The sequence below is a fragment of the Arvicanthis niloticus genome, chromosome 25 (assembly GCF_011762505.2).
Source record: "Arvicanthis niloticus isolate mArvNil1 chromosome 25, mArvNil1.pat.X, whole genome shotgun sequence".
Classification (NCBI taxonomy): domain Eukaryota; kingdom Metazoa; phylum Chordata; class Mammalia; order Rodentia; family Muridae; genus Arvicanthis; species Arvicanthis niloticus.
This window is the reverse complement of record NC_133433.1, coordinates 2,192,692-2,218,918: the sequence shown is the minus strand read 5'-3', so window position 1 is coordinate 2,218,918 and position 26,227 is coordinate 2,192,692. Positions and strand designations below refer to the sequence as shown.

Genomic DNA, 26,227 nt, shown 5'->3' with positions numbered 1-26,227 from the left:
CCATCATGATGGGAAAATTATGATGGCAGGAGCTTTTAGTTGCGCGAATGCACCGACAGTCGGGAAGCAGAATATAATGATATTCTATAATTTAACTAATGAATTACTAATGAATTACTGAAAAGATTTTAAGTGTGTGTGTGTGTGTGTGTGTGTGTCTGTCTGTCTGTCTGTCTGTCTGTCTGTGGGTTCCTAGATATGAATGTAGATGCCCATAAAGGTCAGAAGATGGCATTGAATGCTCTGGCACTAGAGTTACAGACAGTTGAGAGCTGTCCAACATTTAGTGCTAGGAACTGAATTTGGGTCCTCTGTTAGAGCAGTGCATGCTATTAAGCCTTCCTTCTTGCCCAGTGTACTACTCTTGTTTCCCCTTGGTTGTTTTAATAGGCTATGGACTGTTTCACCGCCATGCTTTCTGAGCAGACAAAAAAACTGAAAATGGCAGAAATTATTGGAAGCAAACTGAACATTTCTAAGAAAAAGGTATGTGCCTTCATGTTGAAAGAAGGCTAGGCTGCTTATTTCTCTTTAATCATTAATGGTCCGTTACTCCCTGTCAGGGATAGTACATTCTTAAAGTGACTTTATTCCTGTCGTCCGTGTATCGTATAGACCTTGTTTTCTAGCATTTCAGTGAGCATCTCCTTTTCAGAGTAGAAATACTCTCATGAACATTGTAGTCTACTTCAGTGTACACATTTTTTTCTAAGTGTTTTAGTTTTATGTGTTTATTATTTTCTATGCAGTGCCTCACTGTGTAGCTCTTTCTGGCCTGGAACACATGATCTACCTGCGTCTGCTCCAGAGTACTGAGATTAAAGACTTGTGCCACAACCCTAGCTTATCGTTTTCATTAACAATGAAAAGAATTATTTCAGTGAATGGAACTAAGTAGGTTCATTAGGTTCAACACTGAGATTGTAGGGAGATCTTACCTTTTATTGTTTAAATCAAGATGTGTGTTTTTGATGAGTGAAAATTGTAACCCAGTGATACTATGTGTGCTCAACATTCATGAGATCCTGGATTTGATGTACAGAGGGGAGATATATGTACAGTTTTTAAAGTGGAAAGCCTTTGAGCAGTGGTATTGGTGGTGGTGAACCCTGAAGAAAGGCTGAGTTAATTGAGGCCTTCTTACTTGAAATATTAGACCAGTAATTGTGATAGTAAAGTTGTTTGTTAAACTTTTGCAGTAGTAGGGATGGTTTGGGCTCAGACTGTAGTCCTGAAAACAGCTGGTGTGTTCCTCACAATAAGCAAAGGATGTTAAATACCACTGTGATTGGCTTCGATGAGTCAATGTTCCCTTTACTGATTCAGAGGTGAGGGCTCCCTTTAAACATTTTGCCCATTTATTTTAGTCTCAAACCTGAGCTTTTATCTGTGTTCTTTGTGAGTGAGAAAGTAAGAGATGAATGGCTACTCTTTAGACTTCTGCTGACGTCTGCTTCAGGTTTTCTTTCTCTAGAGACAGACCATGGAGTCTTACTTGATTATTAGGAACACAAAGCTGCCAAAAACACAGTTAAAGAACAATTGACTTTTTATGTTAGGAAAGGATTTGTTTTCTTCTAAGCGCTTGGTAAATGTCAGTGTGTTCACTTTTATCTAGGCAGTAGATGAGTGAAGGATACTGTTAGAGTTTCTTTCCTGTTGCTATGATAGAATCCCCTACCAAAGTTACTTAGGGAATGGGTTTATTTTGGTCACAGTTCGAAGTGAAAGCCCCATCACTGCAGGAAAATCGCAGAGGTGGGAGCTTGAGAGAGCTGGCCAGATTTTATCTACAGTCAGCGGACAGAAAGCAAGGAATGCTCTAGTGCTGGTGCTCAGCTTGCCTGCCTTCCTTTCTACAGTTCAGGGCACCTGCCCAGAGTCAAGGTGGATCTTCCCCCATCAGTCAGCATCCTCATGACAGTCCTGCCTAGGCATGGCCCAGAGACTATGTCTTCTGGGTAATAGTGAATTCAAACTGACAGTTAACACTAGCTGTCTTTGGTACCACTCCTTGGATGTGTGTGAAGTGTTAAGCATTTAAAACACTTGGAAAGTAAAATAAGAACACAGAAACCCTTGATATAATGCTAACTTGGGTGTCTTGGAAGTAGACACTATTTTCATGGTAGAGTGTTGGTGAGAAGGGTTCATTTAGATACTTTGGCTAAAGAAATGTTTATTTTTAACTTAATTGATTTAGGTAGATTTTTAACTTAATTGAAATCTTTCTTTCTCAACAGGCTGAATTTTTCTGTAAACTTTATAAACCAGAAATTGTCATTAACGAGCTAGATGTCCAAGTAGGTCGGGTGCGGCTTTTGCGGAAACAAAGTGAAGTTGTTCACATACAGAAGTAAGTAGAGTTCACTGGCTGCAGATTGTGTCTGAACAGAGCATGCCTGGGCTGGACCTCAAGTTTGGTGCACATTGGAGGAACAGTAATTTTCCAAAATAGGTTCTAGGAACGAGATATTGATGGCTTTTAGCAGCTTGGAGCTGATAGAGGTCCTTGATCTGACTTTATTCCAATTTACTTAGTGAAATACTCTCAAGTGTGTATCAGGCTGCCCTAGCATGTAAATTACTTGATGGCTAGGATCATATAAAATTATGGCTAGGATCATATAGAATTCTAAATAATGTATATAGGAAATGTGGTTTTGGCATCTCATGGTGTTTGAGTTACAATCAATCATACCAGCCAGTGAAGTGAAGCAAGCATACACCCCCGCCTACCTCCCTACCTATCTGAAGACAAGTCATAGTCACAGGTTCTGTTTAGACTCAATTTTGGGGGAAGACATTTTAACACATAATTATATACTTTAAATACTTCTTTAAATACTTCAAGATGTGTGTGTATCTGTATGATGTTTATGTGTTTATATGTATGGTTGTATGTGCTATGTCATGCGATGTAAACATCACAGGGCAACTATGGTTGTCAGGCTTTTGTCATGGGTGATGAGCGCCTTTACCTGCTGAGCCATTTTCCAGTCCCCATGTAAATGAGAAATTGAAGCTGATACAGATGAAATGAGTTGTTCAGGAATATGCTATACAGGTCTTGTCGTACATTTTGTGTTTCCAGAACATAGCATCTTAACCACAGGTGTTATCTTGATATATGTGACACTTAACAGCTGAATGGATGTTCAGTATTTGTAGAGCACAGAAAATTTGTAGCCTGTGTGTTCTAAGAATATGTTACAATATGAAGATAATTACTCTGGGTTATTTTCTCATTTTTCTTTGGATTTGGTATATATATATATATATATATATATATATATATATATAACACTAAGAAAAGCTTGAAGCCTAGATGTTTGTTTTTCTCTTTTATTCTTCTTCTGGGACTTGGTACAAAACTATACCTCTGAGCTACATTCATAGTTAGTAAGTTTGAAGCAGGATGTTAGTAGATTTTCTGGGCTGCCCTAATTCCTATCATTCTGCCCAAGCCATCATGCCTGCCCTAACTGGCTTGTAAATCCCCCTTTTCTTTTCCTAGAGAGAAGCACACTTTTGCTGCTACCCGCCCATCCTCTGTTCTTCTTGAGCAGCTCGCAGTGTGCGTCAGTCAAGGGGAACCTGTATTGTTAGTGGGAGAGACAGGAACTGGTAAAACCTCCGCTGTCCAGCACTTGGCTCACGCCACAGGTAATCTTGTGCTAAATTAAGTTTATTAGACAACTTTTAAAAATGTCTTACTTCTTTTGATGGCCAAATAATAATATGTACTTTGGATATTTATTTAGTCCTAATTTATAGGCATCAACTTATTGACGGATCTTTTTATTTATTATTATTATTTTTTTTTATTTTCAATACAATCTCACTATGTAGATCTGGCTATCCTGGATCTCACTATGTAGACCAGACTAGCCTTGAATTCATAGAGATCTTTCTGCCTCTGCCTCTGTCTGCACTGCCACCACCCGACTGAAGAATCTTTTTATTGGTTACAATTTTTAGATGTTAAGGAATTCTAAGGCTTTTGAAATAAATAGAGGAGGTCAAAGAAAACACATGTGTGGAAACTTGCCTTGCCTTCTTAAGGAACACATTGTGATTTTCCAGTGAGCTTTTGTTTGGTTGTTTATGTTTTTTGAAACAAGTTCTGCTTGTATTTCTAGCTGTTCTGGAACTTGCTTTTCAGACCAGGCTAGACTGTAACTCATAGAGGTCTGCTTGGGATTAAAGACATGCACCATCAAAGCCTGACACCTTTAAATGTTTGAAATAACTCTTTTCCTTTGTTTCTTAAAGGCCAGTATCTGAGAGTTGTCAATATGAACCAACAAAGTGACACTGCCGACTTGCTTGGAGGGTAAGTGTGATTCAGACACTATTAAAATTTTATGTTGTGTTTACTGCTAGAGTTGGGAAATGCTGTTTGCTTGTCAAATCTATTCTGATTGGACATTATGCAAAGACCTATTCCCCTTCTCCCATCGCAGTATAGTTTGTTCTTCTAAATAGTAAATCTAAGGATATTAAAGTTTAAAATGGCATCATTCCATATATAGTCAGTTTCCCTGGAAATAACCTCTAGTTACAGATTGGCATTAATTTTTTACAGTCTCTACATACACACAAAGATAGGCATGGATATGTATTGTTTCATAACAAATGAAATTATGCTCTGTATATATGTCATACATACTGCTTTTCTTTTCTTCTAGCATAGCCCAGGTTTGCCTCCTGGTTATGAACCTGGTGATCCTTCTGCCTCAGCCTTCTTGGATAACATTACAAGAGAATGGCAAGACTCTTACGTTTGTGCTTAATTAAATTTCATGTTCATCTGAGCTGTGTCTCATTTACATTAAGTTTCTGTGCACACGCACACACACATCTTTATATTATTTGGGAGGAGAGAAAACCAATTTCCAGGAGGGTGATGAGCACATAAAGGCAGTGCGCCCTCAAGAGGGAAGTGACTAGCACAAAGCAGTGAAACACAAAGCACATGCCCATTTATCACTGAGACTTGGGAATCATTTATAATTCAAGTAACTAAAGAGGGAAAGTTTCTTTTTGGAGAATGAAGAAAAGACTGAAGAAAATTAAACATAGATAAAATGGCCACTCTTTAAGTTCTTTGCAATGCTCAAACCATTCTTAAAAGAAATAACACTGAAAAGGGATGAGTGAATGCTGAGTTCACTCAGCCCAGTCGTAAATGAAGATGTAGTGTTTCTTTCTGCATCATTCATTCTTATAATTTAGCATGAACTGTTTTCTGTCTTCTTTTTCCGTTGTTTCATACATCAGTGTGCAAAGTCTTTTTTCCTTTGTTGTAGCTATTTTAAGATGAGTTCTTAAATGTAGCCCCAGTTTATGTCGTATGTAGTTGGTATCTTTGATAGGGGCAGATGTTTTGGTCCCATATTCTGTTTGGCAGAAATTTTTTGAAGTTGCCCCTAAAATACCATTTCCAAAAGATACATTGAGTACTTTGTTGTACAGTTGTAGGTCTGTTTCCGTATTCCTCCTTTAGCTGCATTCCTTTGAGTATCTGTGCTGCATTCAATGAATTGCTTCTCTTTTCTAAGATGTATATATAGTTTTTCTTTTATTTTGGGGAGTGGAGTGAGGGACTTGCTGAAGGTGATCTTCAGGCTTAGGGTAGTAAGTGCCCTTGAGCTACACTTGTCGTGTTTCCTTTCCTTCATCAGTTGATGTCTGCAGAGCCTTAACTGAGCTTCTGGTACTAAGCTCAGCCTTTAACAAGCCTTTTTTTTTTTTTTTTTTTTTTTTTTTTTCCCAGGAAATGAACTCATTTGAAACACTGAAACACTGAATTAATCTTTTATAGCTTCTATAGATGGACAGTAGCAGAGGCAGTTTTTAGTAATAATTACAGTGACTAAGTCTGTGCAGTCCTTATGTCCCACTCTTTGAGTCCTTTATCTGTGCAGCTTCCCTAACAAGCCTGGTGCACAGACTCCTCACCATGCACTTGAGAGAACTGTGAGCGCTGGAGTGGTGCTGTCCTTGTTTGAGGTAGTAGCTGGGCCAGAATTGAAAGGTGGTCTTGTCTTGATGTTCTGTGTTCTCAACTAGTATAGTGCTGCCTTAGTTTGGGCCAACCCCTAGTTCTTTTGACCAGCACCGTTCTTTAGATGGCATACTTTTTCTTTAGTCTCTTTGGTCTGGCCAGTGCTTGGTCTTGTCACCTGGCTTCTTCTGACTTCCTAAATCTTTTTCCTTCTCATAGTTATAACAGTAGTCCTGCTCAAGCAGTGGGTGTCAGCCTTCCTAATGCTGTGATCCTTTAATACAGTTCCTCATGGTTTGGTGACCCCCAAACATAAAGTTATTTCATTTCTACTTCATTACTGTAATTTTGTTTCTATTATGAATTTTAATTTTTGTTATGAATTGTAATGTAAATAACTGATGTTACTCACAAATTGAGAACAGCTGCTTTACAATCTTAGCAGATCACATCACTGTCTTCCTCAAATTTTCTACTCCTCAGAACATCTAGAACATATCAGCTATATTTTTGCCAGCAAGGCATTCATAATGAACTCTGGCACTTCTCCAACATCTCCCTGGTGGAGCTGAGTGAGCTTCTGCCACAGTTTCTTTTCTTTTTTATTCAGCTGAAACCTGTGTTGACTTAAATGTTCTCAGGCATTAGGTTCAACCACATATTAATTATGCATTATCTTTGAGTAGCATCATCTGCATCTCACAGACATGTACTTACTTCACTTCCTTGTTTAAGTCTCTTTCAAATGTCCCTTCTTGAGGAAATCTTCTATTGCTGCTGTATACATTGCCAGTGCCCCTATTGCTGAACCTTTACCACAATTAGTATAATTCATAATACCTACACCACTGTCTGATGGTTTATAGAAATGTGTTCTGTGTTATCTCTGATTGGGTTATAAACTACCTAAGGCCAGGACCTGTGGGTGTTGCTGATTCACAGCTTAGCACTGAAATATGTTCCATACATTTTTTTTTTTTTGAAAAGATGAGGGTAAAAACTGCTTGTCAATGTGATAGTGAGAGGAAACTTGAAGTTCTTTCTTTTATTCACCATTCTTTGCAAAGTGCTTCTCTGATCAAAGCTGAGAGTCGCTTTCCCTGAGTCACTAGGCCTCCATCTTCCACTCATAGAAACTTCTTGAAACATGGTTTCTTCCATATGTGTTTATTTAAATGTGAGTAATAGTAAAATAGATGACATTATCTTTTGCTGGCCATTAGAAATTTCAAACTTTTCTTAGTGCTTAAAATGTTTACTCTTCATCATAGACATGTCACACACTTGAAGTGTGAAAGTAGATCACAGCTAAACACTGACAAGGTCCTCGGTGCTGTTAGTCATATCTCTGACTTTGATTAGTTTGTATTGTGTTTCCTGCTTTCTGTTTCAAGAATTTGTAAAATTTTCATTTTCCCCCCCCAGGTTCAAACCAGTGGACCATAAGCTTATTTGGTTGCCCTTACGAGAGACATTTGAGGAACTATTTGTCCAGACGTTTTCCAAAAAACAAAACTTTACCTTTTTGGGACACATTCAGACCTGCTATAGGCAGAAACGATGGCATGATCTCCTCAAACTAATGCAACACGTACAGAAGTCAGCTATTACCAAAGAAGGAAAGGAGAGCCAGCCGGGTAAGGGTCTTTTGAAAGACATGAGACGGATTCAGTAAGTAATAAGATCAAAGTTGAACTTTGTAGTTCTTCAGGCAAAGATGACTAGTTTCGAGGTGTTCCTGCTGCCATGCTTGTAGACACAGTTCATTCAGGTGGCTGGATGGTGCTGGTGTACTGCCTGGTAATTAGGATGACACAAGTGTTTGATAGTTGTCTTCACTTTGCTTCCTCGCCTATGAAATGGTAATATGAGTTCCTTCAAAGTTCTTCTAAGGGGAAATACATTACATAGTGTGTGTACATGTGAGCTAATGGTGACTGGCACATAGGTATTGTGTAGGTGTTTGGACTTAGTCCTTTACACTTTTGTCTATGATGCTTAACACTCTTGTTTCACAAGTCTTAAGGTTTTGTTTGAGAGTCGTACTGCATCCATATAGCATATTTACAACCTTTTATATCACTCAACCAAACTATGTGACAATTCTAAGGGAGGAAGATGTATTTGGTTTGTGCTTTAACGTTAACTTCAGTCTGTCAAGCTGAGGAGCTGTGGCAGCAGCAAGCAGGAGCAACCTCACCTGTGGTGATGGGAAGATACAGTGATAGTTGCTTATATCAGAGTAACCCTGAAGCAGAGAGCAGCTGGGAGCCACTTCTCTCTTTGTACCTGTGGGTTTAGGGATGGAACTCAGGTTGTCAGGCTTGATGACCTTTGTTCATTGAGGGGTCTTGTCTTCTATAAAGGGCAACTTCAGGGGATTCTGACACTTCTGGTCTTGGGGTGCCCACACTGATACAGTATTAAGAAAAACAAAACTAAATTTAAAAAAATAGTTCCTCTACACAGGGAACATGCATGTGCCTATGGGGAACATTTCAGATAGAAACCATTCCCCTTCAAATGGTAAGGTCATGTCTTTATTCTTTCCTAGGGCTGCTTCTAAAGGAGAAATGGGAATCATTTGGCCTTAGACTCAGCCACGCCCAGCAACAAATGAAAATGACTGAAAATGCCCTTTTGTTTGCCTTTGTGGAGGTATTTATCATTTAGGTTAATGGATGTTGGTTTGATAGAGAACAGTCTATGGAAGGTTATTATTTTGTGTTTGCCTGCTGTGTAAGACAGAAAATACTTAATAGACCACACTGTAAGGAGAAGGTGGGGAGCAGTGTTCTTCCCGGTGTGTAAGGGTTTCAGTGAGCACCAGGGATATGTACTGAGGAGAGAGTGCTCTGTCACTTCTCCTTTGTATAATGGACCAAGTACAGGCACCAGCATAGTTTTCAGTGTGAACGTCTGCATTTGGATGTGAATTGCGTGTGATCCAGTCAGTGCCTAGTTTGATTCCAGGCCATGGTCCTCTACTATTTGCTGTGAGAAAGTACCATCTTGATTAAATTTAGCATCAGTGATACAGAGCTGAATAAAGATTCATTTTGATATTCTTAAATATACACTGTGATAGGCTATGAATTACAAATAGTATATTGATTTGAAAAATTTGGGGTCTTGGTATGATTTTTTTCAGGTGCTTTTTTGTTTGTTTGGTTTGACAGGGACTAGCTATGTATCCTTGGCTGACCTGAAACTCAGATCTGGAATCAAAGGGGTTTTTTTCCCCACTCCTAACCCCACCCCACCTTTGGTGCTTGGATGCTTTTCATCATCTGAATTTGTTTTATGTTTATTTGTTCATCCATCCATATAACTCATTTATATTGTCTTACCTTGTAGGCTTAAAGATATTTTCTTGACCATTTTGAACATGTACAGAGTTTATGTATCCTCATACTGCCAACTGTCTGTAGTCATTTGTCACTTAAAGTATTGGCTTATTGTGGGAACAATATACCCTAGCCTCTCTTCTTAACCTTACTTGTGTAACTGCTTTTGCTAACTGAGCCTTTTTTTCAATAAAGTCTTTAATATATTGTCTTCCAGGGTACCTTAGCTCAGGCTATAAAGAAAGGAGAATGGGTCTTACTGGATGAGATTAACTTGGCTGCTCCTGAAACCCTGGAATGTCTGAGTGGCTTACTTGAAGGATCTTCTGGCTCTCTGGTCTTGCTTGACCGAGGAGACACAGGTAGCATTTAATCTCCTTAGGATTTGACTTGTCACTAAGTCTTGGTCAGTTAAAGATGAGATTATTTTAGACCCATACTGCATGGGTCTTCCAATGGGATTTATTATTTAGGTAATAAGTTCTTAGGGGAATATATTGAAATATAAGTAGGAGCTATGGGGAATGTAAAGAAAAATAAGGTAATTTGTTAAAGCATTTAAGTTGTAGATATGCAGACACTGTCCAAATAAATATGATATCGGTCTTAGGTAATAATAAATCATTAAAAGTGAACAAACACACCAAAAAGACTTGAATGTCAGCATGAAGTTAAGCTGTGAGAAAGTGTGTGTGTGTGTGTGTATTGCTGTCTGTCTGTCTGAAAAGTGATCCATTGAGGATTCATAAAAGGCATGAGTGATGGAACAGGTCCTCGTGCTCTGTGAGTTTAAATTGTCTTTCCCTGGAGTCCTCTAGCAGATCACTTGATTGCTAAAAGTTGTTGAAATTTTCGAATTTTCTCTTAACAGAGCCACTGGTTCGGCACCCTGATTTTCGTTTATTTGCATGTATGAATCCAGCTACTGATGTGGGCAAAAGAAATCTCCCACCAGGAATAAGAAACAGGTAAGAACTTTGTTTTCTTTATTGGTAATATTAACATAACCAAACTTCAGACAGTGGTTAAATTATTGATATCTGATAGAGGAATCTTGGTTTCCTTGTTATTTCTCTTTTTCATAGATTGTAGGCATGTAAGAAAGTCTAGAACACTGGAGAACCATTCTCTATTGTTGTTTATCATTTATGCTGTTTCTCTGATTTGATCCTAGGCTGGGTATGTAGTTCTTTGGTGGTTACTGTGATACTTAGTAGGTCTTGTTGAACACAGTACATCTTTTAGCTCCTAGGGAAAATTCATTTGTAGTTAAGTGCTTAGTTTTGGTACTCCATATATGTAATACTGGAGAATAAAATATAGTGTCAGTAATATTTATGTTGTTTCAAGTTTGGAAAGAGTCACTAAATCAATTAGGGGCCAGTAAAATGGCTTTGAGAGTAAAAGCACTTGTTGCCAAGCATGAGAACCTGAGTTCAATCCCTAGAAACTATGTTTTGGAAGGAGAAACCTAACTCCTCCAAGCTGTCCCTTGACTGTATAGCAGTAATGTGTGACATAGCAGTGTGACATCATTGTCCACACATTATGTACACTCCACAAATACATGTAATATTTTAGAAAGCCTGTTAAATCTACCATTTACGTTATTAAAAATAATGGAAATATTATAGTTTTTTAGAAATTATATTAAGGTATATATTTTTTCTCTACCATTTTAGTTTTTATTATGTGAGAGAGAGAAAGTAGTTGTATAGGTGTGTGTATGTGTGTGTGTAGGTTGTTGTTGTTTATCTCGAGACAAGATCTCACTGTAACCCTGGTTATATTGGAACTTGATATGTAGACCAAGCTGGCCTTGAACTCAAAAGATCCACCTATTTATCTTTATCCTTAAACCTAGAAGTAGGGTTTTGTTTTTAAATCAAATTGAGCACCCCAGTGTTTGGTACTTCCTTCCAGTTATAATAGGATAGTAATACCTTCTTAGTTAATTTTTGCCTTGATTAGAATGAAATGTCTCTCTTTATCACTTCTGATTTGTTTTAGTTTGTTTGATTCTATTTTGTCAGGTATCAGAATAGTGATGCCTGCTTGATTACAGGTCCCATTTGATTGGAACACTTTTGTCTACATTTTACTCTTTAAAACTAAGGTGTGCTTATAGACAGCAGATAGACAAGTGTTCTTTTTAGATTCATTCAGTCAGCTCACATGTATCTTTTGATAGGAGAATTGAGGCCACTGAAGTTAGTATTGAAGTATGTGTGTAAGTTGTCGTCATGGTGTTGCTGGGTTTGGTGGTGGAGCTGCTGTTCTTTGTGGTGTTGTGTACTTTAATGGTGACAGCAGCCTCCCAGCTCTTGGCTCACCATCAACTGTGTTCTCACCTGCGCTCATTCCTCTCAGCAGCCCAAGTTCTGCTTCCTGTGTTCCTTGGGTTTAGGCTTTAGATGTAAGTGTTTATACCCTAGAAAGGGTTTCTTTCTCTTTTGATTATGGCAGTTGTTTTATCTTGGTGTTTTTCTCTGGGTTGGCCATCATAGTCTTTTATGACTTGGAATGCATTGCTCCAGGCTGTTCAAACTTTCCAATGAGAAATCAGCTGTTATTTTGATGGGTTTTCTTTTATAAATGATTTGACTTGCACCTTTTTTCTCTTGTAGCTTTCAATACTGTTTCTTTGTTGTATATGCTTAATGTTTTAACTATTATATGCTGTGGGGATTTTATTTCCTGCTTGTCTATTTGGTGTTCTGTGTGCTTCTTGTATTTGTATAGTTATATCTTTCTTCAGTTTAGGTATATTTTCTTCTATTACCTTGTTGAAAATATGATATGCCATGGATTGGGATTATTTCTCATTATGGAAATAATTTCAAGGTTTGATTTTTTTTTTTTCATGGTGTTCCACATTTTCTGTTTCTTTCCTGTGTTCCTAAAAATGTTTTACAGCCCTCTGCTTTAAAGATCTTTGAATCCTAATAAGTCATCTGCTTGATTCTACTCTTCGGACTTTTTTGAGGGGCTTTCTAGCGAGGCTACTGGGGGTGCTTTGGTTTTTTTTTTTTTTTTTTTTTTTCGATTCCTCCTCAGTATATCTTGTGATTGAATTTTGTTCTCAAGTCCTATATTGTCTTCATCATTTCCGTTGGCCTTCTGTTTCTGTCACTCAGGACTTTGTCCTCCTTCTATTTTTTTCTCAAGACAGTGTCTTGGCTGTCTCTTATGTTGTTATTTTTGTGGTGAGATGTAGACATGTTGTTAGTTCTGTGTCTGATATAGACAGAAGAGAGAATGTATGAGTGTGTTGGACATAGAGCTCACAAATGACTCTGGAAGAACAAAGCCAGGTGTACATAGGAGACTAGGCTGGTATACAGGGTGTGTTTCTTGGTCCAATCCTGTAGTGTGGGGTTATGTCTGGCTGGGTGTATAGGTTAGATATGACATGGGAGAAACCTGGTGCTACCCTACAGGTTGACTACAAAAGAAACTCACCAGGCTAGACCCTAGTCTTCAGCTTTCCTAATGCTAGGACCCTTTGATACAGTTACCCATGTTGTAGTAACCCCAACCATAAAATTATTTTCATTGCTACTTCATAACTAGAATTCTGCTACTGTTGCGAATCATAATATAAATATAAATGTCTGTGTTTTATGCTTGTCTTAGGCAACCCTTGAAAGGTTTGTTCTCCCAAAGGGGACATGCCCTACAGATTGAGAATTGCTACCATAGAGAATGATGTGCGACATGCTAATTTCTTATAAATGATTAATAATTTTTTTTACAGGTTCACGGAACTTTATGTAGAAGAATTAGAAAGTAAAGAAGACTTACAAATTCTTATTGTGGATTATCTGAAAGGACTGAGTGTGAGCAAGAACACTGTGCAAGGAATTGTAAAGTAGGTCGTCCTTTGCTTGTCTTTATACAGTACATCTGGACATATAAGACCCATTCATTCCATGCAGATACACATTTTCATGATTTGTTTGTGTGTGAAGAAAACTAGTAGAAGGATTTGCTTTCACATGGAAACCTTATGTGAATACTCTCGAATTTTCCTAAAGAAACTACTTACACCACTAAGAAAATATGAAAATAAATGGGTGCTGTTCTCTCAATTACTTCTGTATATTCACAGCTTAGTATTTGAATTCCTAAATAGTAAATTGTTCTTTTATTTATCTTTTGCTTTGTTTCTTTCCTACTTAAAATTTACATAGTAGCTAAGCAGAAACCTAAAAGGAGTTAGTTTGCTATTGTAAATTGAATTAGGTTTAGAATTAAGAGATTTGCATGTGTAAGCTATCAAACTGTGGTATGGGTTGGTATTTCATGTCTGTTTCTCATGTATTGCAGACCATATAGAAAGACCATAGTGTTTTATACAGTCTAAGGTGTCATGTTGACCCACGAAGGTGGAAACTATTAGGTCATTTTGAGCAAATCACTCTCCTCCTGAAGGGAAGGGGTTGAAATAGGGTATTAGCCATTCTCTTAGAATTTTATGGCTTGTTCCCTACCCTACCCCTGAACCTTTGATTGTGCTGGATATCTGACCCAGAGTCTTACATGTGCTGAACATGCACTCTGTAGCCTCGACTGACATTTGTTTAAAGAACAAATGTCCTGTACTTCTGTTGTGCAGGGGCTTGGGTTTTATCTGTGATTCGTGTTTGGCTGCATGTGGGCATGCAGCTGATGACCAGTCACAACACTTCACAGTGTAGAGGTCATGTGAAGGACATTAGTGTTAACAGTGTATGTCAGTAGACGTCATGTCTCTCTGTAACAGTTCAACATTACTGAAGGTAGATAGAGCTGTGTTCTTTCAAATTTCATGAATTCTGTTTCCTATGTGTAGTTCTTTATTTGCCCCTCAGGTAAAGCCTGTTCTGACACACTTATAAATCAGCCTTTTCCTACTAAGTTGCTGACTTATTACTTTGCCCACAAGACACAAGTTTCTCACTTAGCTCCATTGGTTCCTTTTGGCCAGTGAAGTAGGATGTTGCATTTCCTGATTTCTCAAAGATACTCATTAAGGTGTTTAAAAGATAAACTTTAGGTTATGTGATCTCTTTGAGTTCAAGGCCAGCCAGCCTGATCTAAAGAGGTAGTTCTAGGACAGCCAAAGCTACAGAGAAACCTTGTCTCAAAAAGAGAAAAAAGGAAAATAGCCTTTGGAGTTTCAATAGAATTAGAAACAGCAGAAAAATAATTACTATTTAATAAAACTGCCAAAACTTCATCCTCTTTGTAGCTTCTACATTGCTTTACGGAAAGAGTCTGGGACCAAATTGGTAGATGGAACTGGCCACAGGCCTCACTACAGCCTTCGAACCCTCTGCAGAGCTTTACGGTTTGCAGCTTCCAACCCATGTGGCAGCATCCAGCGCTCACTCTATGAGGTGTTTTTACTGTCTGACTTAAAAGCTGGGTAGACGGGCTCACCATGAGTGGGAGGGAGTAGGTTTGCAGGTGCCACATAGGCCAGTGCTTGCCAGGAGACCTTGTCTCTTAACACTTCAGACAAGAGCTGCCCTTCTCTTTTCTCTTCCACTTTACGACTTGTGAAAGTTATTCTTGGGGAGCTGGAGAGATGGCTCAGCAGTTAAGAGCACTGACTGCACTGCCAGAGGTCCTGATTTCAATTCCCAGCAACCACATGGTGGCTCACAGCCATTTATAAAAGGATCTCTTCTGGTGTGTCTGAAGACAGCAACAGTATACTCACATGCATAAAACAAATCTTTTAAAAGAAAAAAAACAAACCTTAAAAAATAAATTAAAAATTATTTAAAAAAAAAAAAAAAAAGATTATTCTGGGGAAGCTGGTGCTGGCACACACTTTTAGTCCCAGCAGAGACAGGCAGATCTCTGAGATTGAAGCTAACCTGGACTACATAGCAAGTTCCAGGACAGCCAGGGCTACACAGAGAAACCCTGTCTCAAAAACAAACAAAAAAAAAGTTGTTCTGGGATATAGTACCCCAGGAGGCTAAATTTTATTTCTGAAATCATTTAGGCTGTTATAGGAGTCTCTAGAAGGCTAGGCTGTTCATCCGTTTGTGTTTTCTCTCTAGGGCTTCTGTTTGGGTTTCCTAACCCAGCTTGACCGGGCGTCACACCCAGTAGTTCAGAAACTCATCTGCCAACACATTATTTCAGGCAATGTCAAAAGTCTGCTGAAACAGGTTTGTTCTTCAACTTTCAAGTTGTTTAGTATAAAAACCAAAAAAAGCCAAAAAACAAAAATGCTGAATTATCACAATTTTAGCTGTTTGAGGAAAGCATTTTTTTTTTTTTTTAATCCCATGTGTTTGTGTCTGGAAGGTGGAGGCCAGAAAAGGGGATTGGATTTCTTAGAACTGGGGTTAGTGAGGGCTCTGAACCACCCCATAGGTGCTAAGAATAGAAGAATCGAACCTAAGTCCTAGAAGAGAAGCAAGTATTTTTAATCCCCAAGCCATCTTCCCAGGTCTTTGTTGCAAAAAATTTAAAAAAGACTACAGATGTGTATTATTACCATTCCACACGTAGTAGGACCTAGGGGAATGGACCCTAAAAATGAGGTGGATTAAAAGTCTCATGCAGTAGCCAACTTTATTCAGAGAATCAGGCAGTTTATACTTTGAGAGCTGAAAAGAGTCACCTAAGCATAAGCCATATGTGCAAAACCATGTTTTTCCATAGAGCCATATAAACAAATAAAAATATCCAGTTATAATGAGTAATTTGATCTAAATTCACTCTGATCTGCTACACCTGGAAGGAGCATGAAAACACATTCCTAGGGCAATTCCATGTTTTGAAGAAACTGAAGTTATAAGACTCTTATTTTCTTGGAGTTTTCTCATAAACACTCAAAATTCTTTTCACATGACTCCATTCTTAGACCACATTCCAACAGTGTATGTATAAGATGGTAAAAATTTCAGTTAATTTTGCTCACAATTTAAATTCTATATATAACCATTTCCAAAAAAAGTATCAATGTATGTATTTTATAAATATGTTTAAATTCTAGTGAGCTTGTTGATTCATTGAAGTAAATTCTGATACATATTTTGTGTAAGTGAGGCCATTACGTAAGGATAGTACCATGTAGCTTTCCTGGTTGGAATCAGGGAACTGCTGAGATCAAACTTAGCATCTCAATCTTGGTAGGCAAGTACTTTACCATTGAGCTATATTTCCACCCCTAACTTTCCTTGAAAACAAAAACTAGTTAATGAACTTTGAGTGTGTGAGTGCAGATATTCAAGAGCCACAGTGTGCATGCTGAGTTCATGGGACAACTTTCAGCACTCGGTCCTCCTCCTGAGCTGAGTCAGGGTGACACTATTTCTGCTTTGGTGGTGACTATTCCAGACTAGTTGTCTTGTGTGCTTCTGGCTGATTCTCCTGCCAGCACCTCTCATTCCTGTAAGTGTTATAGCATTACAGATGATAAAATACCATGTCTTAATTAAGATTTCTATTGTTTTGATAAGCACTATAACAAAAAGCAAATTGGGGAGGAAAGGTATTTTTCAGATTGTATTTTATAGCTGAAGCAGACAGAGGCTATGGAGGAATGCTGCTTACTGCCTTGCTCCTCATGGCTTACTCAGTCTGCTTTCTTAACACTGTCTGGGACCACCTGCCTATGGATAGCATCACTCACAGTGGGCTAGCATCACTCACAGTGGGCTAGCATGTCTTCCCACTCTAATCATCAAACAAGACAATGCACTACAGTCTCAATTGAGGTCCCTTCTTTCAATTATCTCTGGCTTGTGTAAAGTTAATATATAAACAACTAGCATGGGCTGGAGACATGGCTCAGTGGTTAAGAGCACTGACTGCTCTTCCAGAGGTCCTGAGTTCAATTCCCAGCACCCACATGGTGGCTCACAGCCTTCTGTAATGGGACCCAATGTCCTCACAGCAACAGTGTACTCATATACATAACATAAATAAATCTTAAAAAAAAAAAAAAGAAAGAACCAGCACACTCATCAGTATGATCAGTTTCTATAGAGGGTCAGTTTGTGTCCTCCAGGTCTTCCAGAATCTACTAGTGTAAAACCTCTTCCTTCATTATAGAACTAAACCAGTTTTGAGGAAAATGATAGGTATTTTTGATTTAGAAAAAATCAAATTGAGCATTTTGCTAGGTGAGGGAGCTAAATCATAATATGTGGAATTTTATTTTGATCTCTGTATTTTTTTTCCCTAAACCTTTCTACTCTCATTTAATTTTAGAACCAATATGAAAAAAAATTCTTGTAATTCCTGGAAGTAATTTTGTGGGTTTTGGGTTTTGGGCAAAGTAGTGTTCTTGATAAGGACGTAATTTTCTACTTTACTCTCCTCTGAAAGAATGCCAAAGTTGGCATAGGACTCTGGTGATCTCTGAAAGTCTTTTTTTTCTTTTTAGCCTATTCCAGAACCCAAAGGAGGCCGCCTTATTCAGGTTGAAGGCTACTGGATTTCAGTTGGAGACAAGGAGCCTAAAATAGATGAAACATATGTCTTGACATCTTCTGTTAAGCTGAACCTAAGGGACATTGCCCGAGTGGTCTCTGCAGGGTATGTATGGGTTTTTGCTCCTGGTGCTGTGAAGTTTCTGTAAGAGGCATGGTGGTTACTTAGCCCGATTTCTTAAATATATAGACAGAGCTTCACTGGTACTTACTGGCTAACTGAAATACTGCTTTCATAAAACCTGTGATGTATTTCTACTTGTGTGATTGCTGAGAAAGGTATAAAAATATTAGTTACTTGGACCATTTTTAAAGTTGTCTGTGTTTGTGGAGATGTGGATGAGTGGTTGAGTGGGCTTCCGCTCTTTCATAGTCTGGTTCCCAGCACCCATGTCTAGTAGCGTACAACTGCCTGAAAGTGCTTCACAGGATCCAAAATCAGTTCTGGACGTGCGTGCACACGCATGTGTGCGCAAACAAGCAAACCAAAAAAAAAAAAAAATTCAAAAATAAAAATTGAAAGTAAAATTGCTTTGTAATCTCTTAACATTTCTTATTGTTGGGTAAGTGACTAGCAGCAGTTAACTCCACTTTGTCTTACAAGTCCTGCAAGAGATGTTGGAATTGCATCTCAAGGCTGGGCATGGGACAGAAGCCACCCTGCCTCTAACCCCAGCTTTGGAAGGAGATTCTTGACTGATTTATTCAGAGTTGAAGTTATCTCAAGTAACATTCGGGATTTGCATCGTAGTTCTCAAAACGATAAGTTCAGCCAGGTGTGGTGGTGCATTCCTTTATTTCTAGCATGATTTAGCAGAGACACACAGATCTCTGAGTTCAAGGCCTGGTCTACATAACAGGTTTCGAGCCAGCCAGAGCTACTACATAGTGAAACCCTATCTCAACAGAATCATAGAACCTTCTTGATGCATGGGTATCTAAAAGTATTCTAGCTTCCTTCTCTCTTTTTATAATTGCTCTGTTGGATGACATTTTACAGAACCTATCCAGTGCTGATCCAGGGAGAAACATCAGTTGGTAAAACAAGTCTGATACGGTGGCTGGCTGCTGCTACTGGCAACCACTGTGTGCGAATCAACAATCACGAACACACAGATATTCAGGAATACATTGGTTGTTACACGTCTGACACCTCCGGGAAGCTTGTCTTTAATGAAGGTAGTGTTACTGCATTGCTTGGATGTATACTTTTAGACCCATTTCTTCTTATAATCTTTTTTAATTGAGGCACATGAGTTATATCATAATAGCAGAGAGTTAAGGATAATTCCTAGAGCACTGGAATTTCTGTGTTGGGCTAACCTTGAACAAGACAAAGTATAGAGATCAAAGAATAGGGTAAAGAGGAGAGATTAGAATAGATAATGAGAATTTGCTGATTGTATATAGTTAGATGTCAAAGAGAAAATTTAGCATTGAGCATGAGGTATTTATTAGCCTTGGCTTCTCCCATGGTTAGGAAAAGGCCATGTCAGTTAAAAGTCTTCTTGGTTCGTTAGTATCACAGATTGAGGGTCACAACTAACTTCAGAGTAATTTGCTTGGAGTTGTAGCTATCAAGTAGGACTTTTGTTTGTACAGACATATTTTAAGGCCTTGGGAGTCATCCATTATATTTTGGTAATTCTTGTCATTTCCTCCTAGGTGTTCTTATTGATGCCATGAGAAAGGGCTACTGGATTGTCTTAGATGAATTAAATTTGGCACCTACTGATGTATTAGAGGCACTCAATAGACTGTTGGATGATAACCGTGAATTGCTCATAACTGAAACACAGGAAATTGTGAGGGCACACCCACGCTTCATGCTTTTTGCCACCCAAAATCCTCCAGGACTTTATGGAGGCAGAAAGGTATGTAACACTCTTATTCAAAATCTGTTCATTACCATGTGAAATGGTAAACTCTTTGTTAGGAATAAGACCTTTTGGTTTCTGGTGAAGGGTTTGGATTTTTGTGGTGAATAGCAAGACTTGCTATTTGTAAATCAAAATAATATGTGCATTTATTTATTTATTTATTTATTTATTTATTTATTTATTTATTTTTTCGAGACAGGGTTTCTCTGTGTAACCCTGGCTGTCCTGGAACTCACTCTGTAGACCAGGCTGGCCTCAAACTCAGAAATCCACCTGCCTCTGCCTCCCAAGTGCTGGGATTAAAGGCATGCGCCACCACCGCCCAGCTAATTTGTGCATTTTAAAAATAAGATTTTAATTAAAATGATTACATCACTTCATTTCCTCTTGCCAACCCCTTCCATGTTTCTCCTTCTAATCCTTTCCATGTCTGCCTCCCATAATTCCCTCTCAATTTCATAATTATGGTTACATATATAGATGCATTATGGATAGATTAGTAGATAGACGGATGCACATGCATCTGTATTATAAATCTGCTAAGTCTGCTTTTTATCTTGACATGAGAGAGAAGAGAGGAGAGAGAGAGAGAGAGAGAGAGAGAGAGAGAGAGAGAGAGAGAGAGAGAAAGAGAGAAAGAGAGAAAGAGAGATTGAGATTGATGGATAACCACTTTGTATTGGATGTCCAGTCGTGTGCCCGTTGTTAGAGTAAGGCTTCTTCTATACACATATACATGTCTTATGTTGTACATTCCCTAGGTGCTGTCTAGAGCCTTCAGGAATCGATTTGTGGAATTACACTTTGATGAGCTGCCCAGTTCTGAGTTGGAAACAATTTTGCACAAGCGATGTAGCTTACCACCTTCTTATTGCAGTAAACTGGTTAAAGTCATGTTGGACCTTCAGGTATTTCATATCTTTATCTGAGCTTAAATTTAGTTGGAGTATATTAGTTAGCATTGGTATCACAATTTGATAGTTTTCTCAAGCAGAAGTATGTCCGCCCATTAAGTTTTAGAGAGTAAGGCTTTTGTTTGCTTGGTGAGTTTGTTTTAATGGGGGAGATCTTGTTTCTAAAATATATCTGGTAATATCCATTTTTTGTGTGTTTTCATTGTAAATTTTTATGATATTTACTCTATGTGATGATAGTTGTGTATAAATAATATACACAATATGCCTGTCTACATTTATCATTTTTGGCAAAAGCAAACTACTTATTTTTTTGACATTGTATTATGTTGCCTCAAGTAGCCTAGAAGTTGTGACTTTCTTGGGATTTTTTTTTGGTGTTGTTTTGTTTGGTTGTGTTATTTTGGTTTTTTGCTTATTTTCTTTATAATAAAGATGTAAGCCAATGGGTAAAAACACTTGCAAGCCTGAAGATCTGAGTTAGACCCCAGAACACAGATACAGCAAGGAGAAAACCGACCTTTGGAAATTGTTCTCCTATATTTGTGCCTGTGTACTTAGACGCAATAAAATCCGGAGATGACGTTGGTTTCATCCATGACATGACACTTGAGGGGAGTGGTGGTCATGATTATCTTTCTTCATGGTTCTCCTTTGTTAACTCTAAACCTGCAGTTGGTTTCTCCCACACCAAGGCTGGTGATAGGTTGATGGCATGGCACACACTAAATGAAGAGTCTACCAACCCCTAAGCTGTGCCATTGTTAAAAGTGTTCTTCATCAGAAATTAATTAAATTGGGTTCCAGAAAACTATTGATACTCCTGCTCCTGACTTCATGTGGGTTTTCTGTTTGTGCTGTATAACCCATTGAGTACATTCAGTGCTGTCTGCAGGAGTATAGGCAACTTAGCAGTGGCTATCCTGAAGAGAAATGACTCCTTCTGCAGCCAGGAATTGCCAATAGTGCATCGGCTTCATTTAGGTGGGGCTTCATGAGCCCCTCCTTTATCCATGTTTGCATTTCCATGTGTTTCATCTTGTGCAGGTCTTAATGCAGGTAACTCAATATGTGAGTTCAGCCATGTCAGATGACAGCATTTCCAGTGCTCTTCCCTATCCTCCAGCTGTTGGAGTTTCTCCCTCTTCCATGATGTTTCCTAAGCCTCACTGAAGTTGATATGAATGTCCCATTTGGGGCTGAACATTTATAGTCGTGTTAAACAGTTATTAAGTCTTTTGCTTTTTATTGTACTGAATAGAAATGTTTTATATATATATATATGTGTGTGTGTGTGTGTGTGTGTGTGTGTGTATGTATGTATATGATATATAAAAACATTTTTATGTTTTATATATACATAAATATATGTATGTAAATATATATAAATATATTTATGTATATATATAAAACATGTTCCAGTATGTCATTCCCCTAATTTTCTTCCTATTTGGATTATTCTCTTTTTTTCTGTATAGGAGATGGGATTTACTTATTTTCTATAAGTGTACATTACTTTGAACATTTTTTTTCCAGACAATTGTAGATGATTTGTATTTCTGGGGAGTTAAATATGATAAAATGAGTTTGTTAACGAATTTTTATAAGATATATGTAACGTATGTTTCTATTCAGTACAGTAAGAAACAGTTATTTATTTTTATACTTTACTAGTCCTACCGTAGACGTTCTTCGGTGTTTGCTGGAAAGCAGGGGTTTATTGCCCTTCGAGATCTGTTCCGATGGGCTGAAAGATACAGAATGGCTGAGCAGACTGAAAAGGAATATGATTGGCTACAACATTTAGCCAATGATGGTATGTTTTAATACATAAAATTATTAGATGTGTTATTAAAACAAATGCTTTCTAAGTTATGTGTGGTATGTTCATTCTCTTGTTTGTTCTAGAAGTAGCCTCTCTCCCTCAGCTTTAATTGCTCTTGTGAACAGTTAGCAGTCTGGCAGACCTCTGCTTCCTTGTGGTTCTCTTGGTTTTGGCTGGCTCTTGCTTTTTCAGCTTTGGCTATTCTGTAAGTCATGAATCTCTTGCCACCACCTGTGAGTGCTGGCATTATAGAATTGACCACTTGCCCTTAACCCAGTCTCATAGACCCTTTGCAGGAGTTATACAGGAGCTTGGTACTTTCTTACTTTCAATGTGGTGACCAAAGATAGTTCAAACACTGATCTGGTTATTTTAGTTTAATGCATGGAAAGAATTTAAATGCTATTTGCATTTAAATCAGTATGTGGGGGGGGTGGAATTATGAAAGCATTTTGTACTCGTCCAGTTTAAAAAGTACCAACAAGTCATTATATAGCCCTTTTAAAATAAGTAGCTTAATCAAATTGGCCGGTGACTTGTTTTTCTTCTCTAATGGTTTTTCTTCTATGATGGTTTGCTTGGGGATTAGTGATTAGTCCTGTCACTAAAGAGTGAAGGGACAGGATCCCAACTCAGGGATGATGGTTCTTTAGTAGGTTAGTTCTGGCCACTTGTCTCCAAGCACCCTAATGGAAAAATGATGAAGTTGGAAAAGTATCTATTCTGTATAGCCATGATCAGAAGACAAGGCTGGGACTGGGTGGGCATGGGACAAAAGTACATAGTCTAATATCTGCAGTCTTCTCCTAGGAGCTAACCAGATTTTGGAGGACAAGAAGTAAGTATAGTTAAGCAATGTTAGTCTGTGGCCTGGTTGATCTTTTTCTTAGAGTTGAACACATAGTATGTCCTGTCAGCTGTAAGAAAGTCTCTGTTACCTGAGGGTGCTTTTGAATCTTATCATAAGATATTTACCCATCATAAGGATTGGGACTTTCTATGTAGCCCAGGCTAACCTTAAAGTCATAAGTCTGCCTTGCCTTTCAAAAGATTATAGGCTTGTGCTACCTGTACTACACTTTTTTCCTCTCTTGTATGTACAGGTAACCATTCTTCTATCTTGTCCGTGAGCTTTACCTACATGGAATCCTACAGTGTATACACTTTGGGTTTTGACTTTCATTTAGTTATGTTATCGTCTGTAGAGGAACCAAATTCTCTATTTCCTTAAGATGACACAGTGACTCATACAGTGATGGCACAGTTGGCTCTCTCTTACCATAGTGATTTGGATCATTTATTTGGGCTGTTAAGGAAGTATGTGACAATCACATTGTTAGGGCATGTGGCTCTTGCTTGTGGTTGGCTCTAGCATGTGGCTCTCCTTGATTCCCAGGGTTCTTTAGATTCCTGATCTAGTGGCAGCAGTGGGTAACAGTTACTCTGTGTCTCAACGTACTTTAGTACCAGATGCTTAATTGTCCCTTTATTTCAACCTTCAGGCTTCATGCTTCTGGCAGGCAGAGTCAGGAAGCAGGAGGAAGTTGATGTGATTCAACAAGTCCTTGAAAAACATTTCAAGAAAAAATTGTGTCCTCAGTCTCTTTTCTCGAAAGAAAATGTTGTAAAATTACTGGGTGAGTAGTACCAAACATCATAGGAACATGAATCATGTTGTGCTCGTTAGAGCCTACAGTGTTATTCTGCTTTGATAGGTAAATCATCTACCCAGACAAGTGTGTTGGAGTCTAAGTTCAGCCATGTAGTGTGGACTGAAGGCATGCGGAGACTGGCAGTGCTGGTTGGCAGGGCGCTGGAATTTGGTGAACCCGTGCTGCTGGTTGGAGACACTGGGTAAAGCTCTGAAACCATAGCTCATTGAGAAGTCCCAGTTTACTCTCAGTGGGATCAGGTTACATCTGCAGGGATGGGTGAAGCACTTAAAGGAGTTTCTCTTCTCTTCTTTTATTTTGCTGTTCTCTCTCTCCCATTCTCATTCCCTCTCTCCCTTCTTTTCTTTCCAAGCAAAAATCTGTTATTTCTTTACCTTGATACTAAAAAGTTACTCATTAGGTGTGGAGAGGAGCTGCTAGCGTCTCTTGGAGAAGTCATAACAATGATTTCTTCCTCCCTGTTGATTGCTGTTGGAAGAATTAAAAGATGAAATGTGTGTAGTTGGTGGCCTTTTGTACAAAGGATTTGAGAGGTGGTGCTGTTCTGCAGAGGAACATATAAACCTGAGATGCAGGGTCCTGAGTTGGTGGGGCTTGTAATGAGGTCTCAGTGTGGCTCACCTCTTGCTGATACAATGTCTATAACTATGCATTTGGAATACGTGCTACTGCTTAATCTAGTGTATATTTCTAATAGGTGTGGGAAAACTACCATCTGCCAAATGTTTTCAGCCTTGGCAAATCAGAAACTCTACTCAGTCAACTGCCATTTAAACATGGAGACATCAGACTTCCTGGGTGGCTTAAGACCAGTAAGACAAAAGCCGAATGACAAGGTTTGTTTAGTAGTGAGTGTTGATATGTTAAAGAAATGCGGTTTGCTATCTAGTTCAGATTAGTGTGTGTGCATATTTCATAGGCCTAGACGTATCTCCATATTTTTGTCCCTTTCCTAGACCCTTGCTTCTTGAGGATTATGAGTTTCACCTCAGACATCTAGTTCTGTGTGTATTGAATTCCCTCTGCTTCTTTTCCAAATCATAGGAAGAACTGGACACAAGACTCTTCGAGTGGCATGATGGACCCCTGGTTCTGGCCATGAAGGAAGACAGCTTTTTCCTCTTAGATGAGATCTCGTTGGCTGATGACTCTGTCCTAGAAAGACTGAACAGGTAACATAACGGGGCTTGTCTTTACTAATAAATTATTGGCCTGGTTATGGCCTCACGTGTTTATCAATACCCCATGTTTGGTGCATAGGAAATGAGAGAATGTCAAAGGAATTGCTGTGCTTTGTGGCTTTAGGTCTCAGGTGGTTTTGTTTGTTTTATTTTTTTCACTTTTTCAATAATCAGAAACAATTGATATGGGGTGATAGAGCTGAAAGGAAATGAACTTGAGTTAAAATGATTTTTTTAAACAAATTATATGCTTATACTTTATTACTTAATATTTTTAAATGAAACTAGAATTAAAATTCTAAATTTGCTAACTTTAAGGCATTTCCACAAGCTCAAAACAAATATTAGTTCTGATATAGTGACACCCATTTTTCTGTCTTATTGAGGAATTGTGTGTTAAAAATATGCCTTGTTTATAACTACAGTTTATCCTTTAGTGAGCTTCCTGAGATTTTTTCAGCCACCACATGCCATGTAGAAGGCTCTTTCCTGTGACACTGACTCTGGATTGTGTCCACTACTCCAGGCAGCCACTGCTTAGCATTTTGTCTATAGCTTTATCTTTTCTGAGTCTCCATATGAATGTTTTATTCTCTTACTGCCTGTTGTATCTGACTGTGCTCCTGCCTGTGAACATGACATGTATGGAAGCTGGAGCTCAGCATTTGGGTGTCTTCCTCAGATGTTCTTCACTTTATTCTTTTAGACAGTCTGTCTTTGAACCTGGAGCTCACCAATTTGACTATTCTATGCCAGCCAAGTCCCACAAACCCAAACTCAGTTGCTCATGTTTGTACAGTAAGCCCTGTATCAACTGTGCTATCTCCCTACCCTGTTGAAGTAAAAACTGGAAGTCTGGATGTTACTGCCCTTGGTCTGGCACCAGTCCTCTTGCCTCAGTTCCCAGTGTGAGCCACCGTACCCACACAGCACTGTGATGATGGTACAGTGTATGT

General features: G+C 38.5%; 1 protein-coding gene across 2 annotated transcripts in view; it reads left to right on the top strand.

Annotated features, from left to right (window-relative positions):
• The window catches only part of Mdn1 (midasin AAA ATPase 1), a 118,934-nt gene that overhangs the window by 16,219 nt on the left and 76,488 nt on the right, over positions 1 to 26,227 (top strand). For both annotated transcript variants that reach the window (XM_076924022.1, XM_076924021.1), the window contains exons 12-31: positions 391 to 486; positions 2,244 to 2,356; positions 3,518 to 3,666; positions 4,276 to 4,336; positions 7,436 to 7,647; positions 8,565 to 8,668; positions 9,575 to 9,719; positions 10,229 to 10,325; positions 13,115 to 13,228; positions 14,591 to 14,738; positions 15,414 to 15,524; positions 17,753 to 17,904; positions 18,799 to 18,977; positions 19,464 to 19,672; positions 20,440 to 20,586; positions 22,267 to 22,408; positions 23,920 to 24,054; positions 24,133 to 24,271; positions 24,788 to 24,926; positions 25,135 to 25,262. In XM_076924022.1, coding sequence (XP_076780137.1) covers positions 391 to 486; positions 2,244 to 2,356; positions 3,518 to 3,666; positions 4,276 to 4,336; positions 7,436 to 7,647; positions 8,565 to 8,668; positions 9,575 to 9,719; positions 10,229 to 10,325; positions 13,115 to 13,228; positions 14,591 to 14,738; positions 15,414 to 15,524; positions 17,753 to 17,904; positions 18,799 to 18,977; positions 19,464 to 19,672; positions 20,440 to 20,586; positions 22,267 to 22,408; positions 23,920 to 24,054; positions 24,133 to 24,271; positions 24,788 to 24,926; positions 25,135 to 25,262 — 2,720 coding nt within the window. The remainder of the gene's footprint in view (positions 1 to 390; positions 487 to 2,243; positions 2,357 to 3,517; positions 3,667 to 4,275; positions 4,337 to 7,435; positions 7,648 to 8,564; positions 8,669 to 9,574; positions 9,720 to 10,228; positions 10,326 to 13,114; positions 13,229 to 14,590; positions 14,739 to 15,413; positions 15,525 to 17,752; positions 17,905 to 18,798; positions 18,978 to 19,463; positions 19,673 to 20,439; positions 20,587 to 22,266; positions 22,409 to 23,919; positions 24,055 to 24,132; positions 24,272 to 24,787; positions 24,927 to 25,134; positions 25,263 to 26,227) is intronic.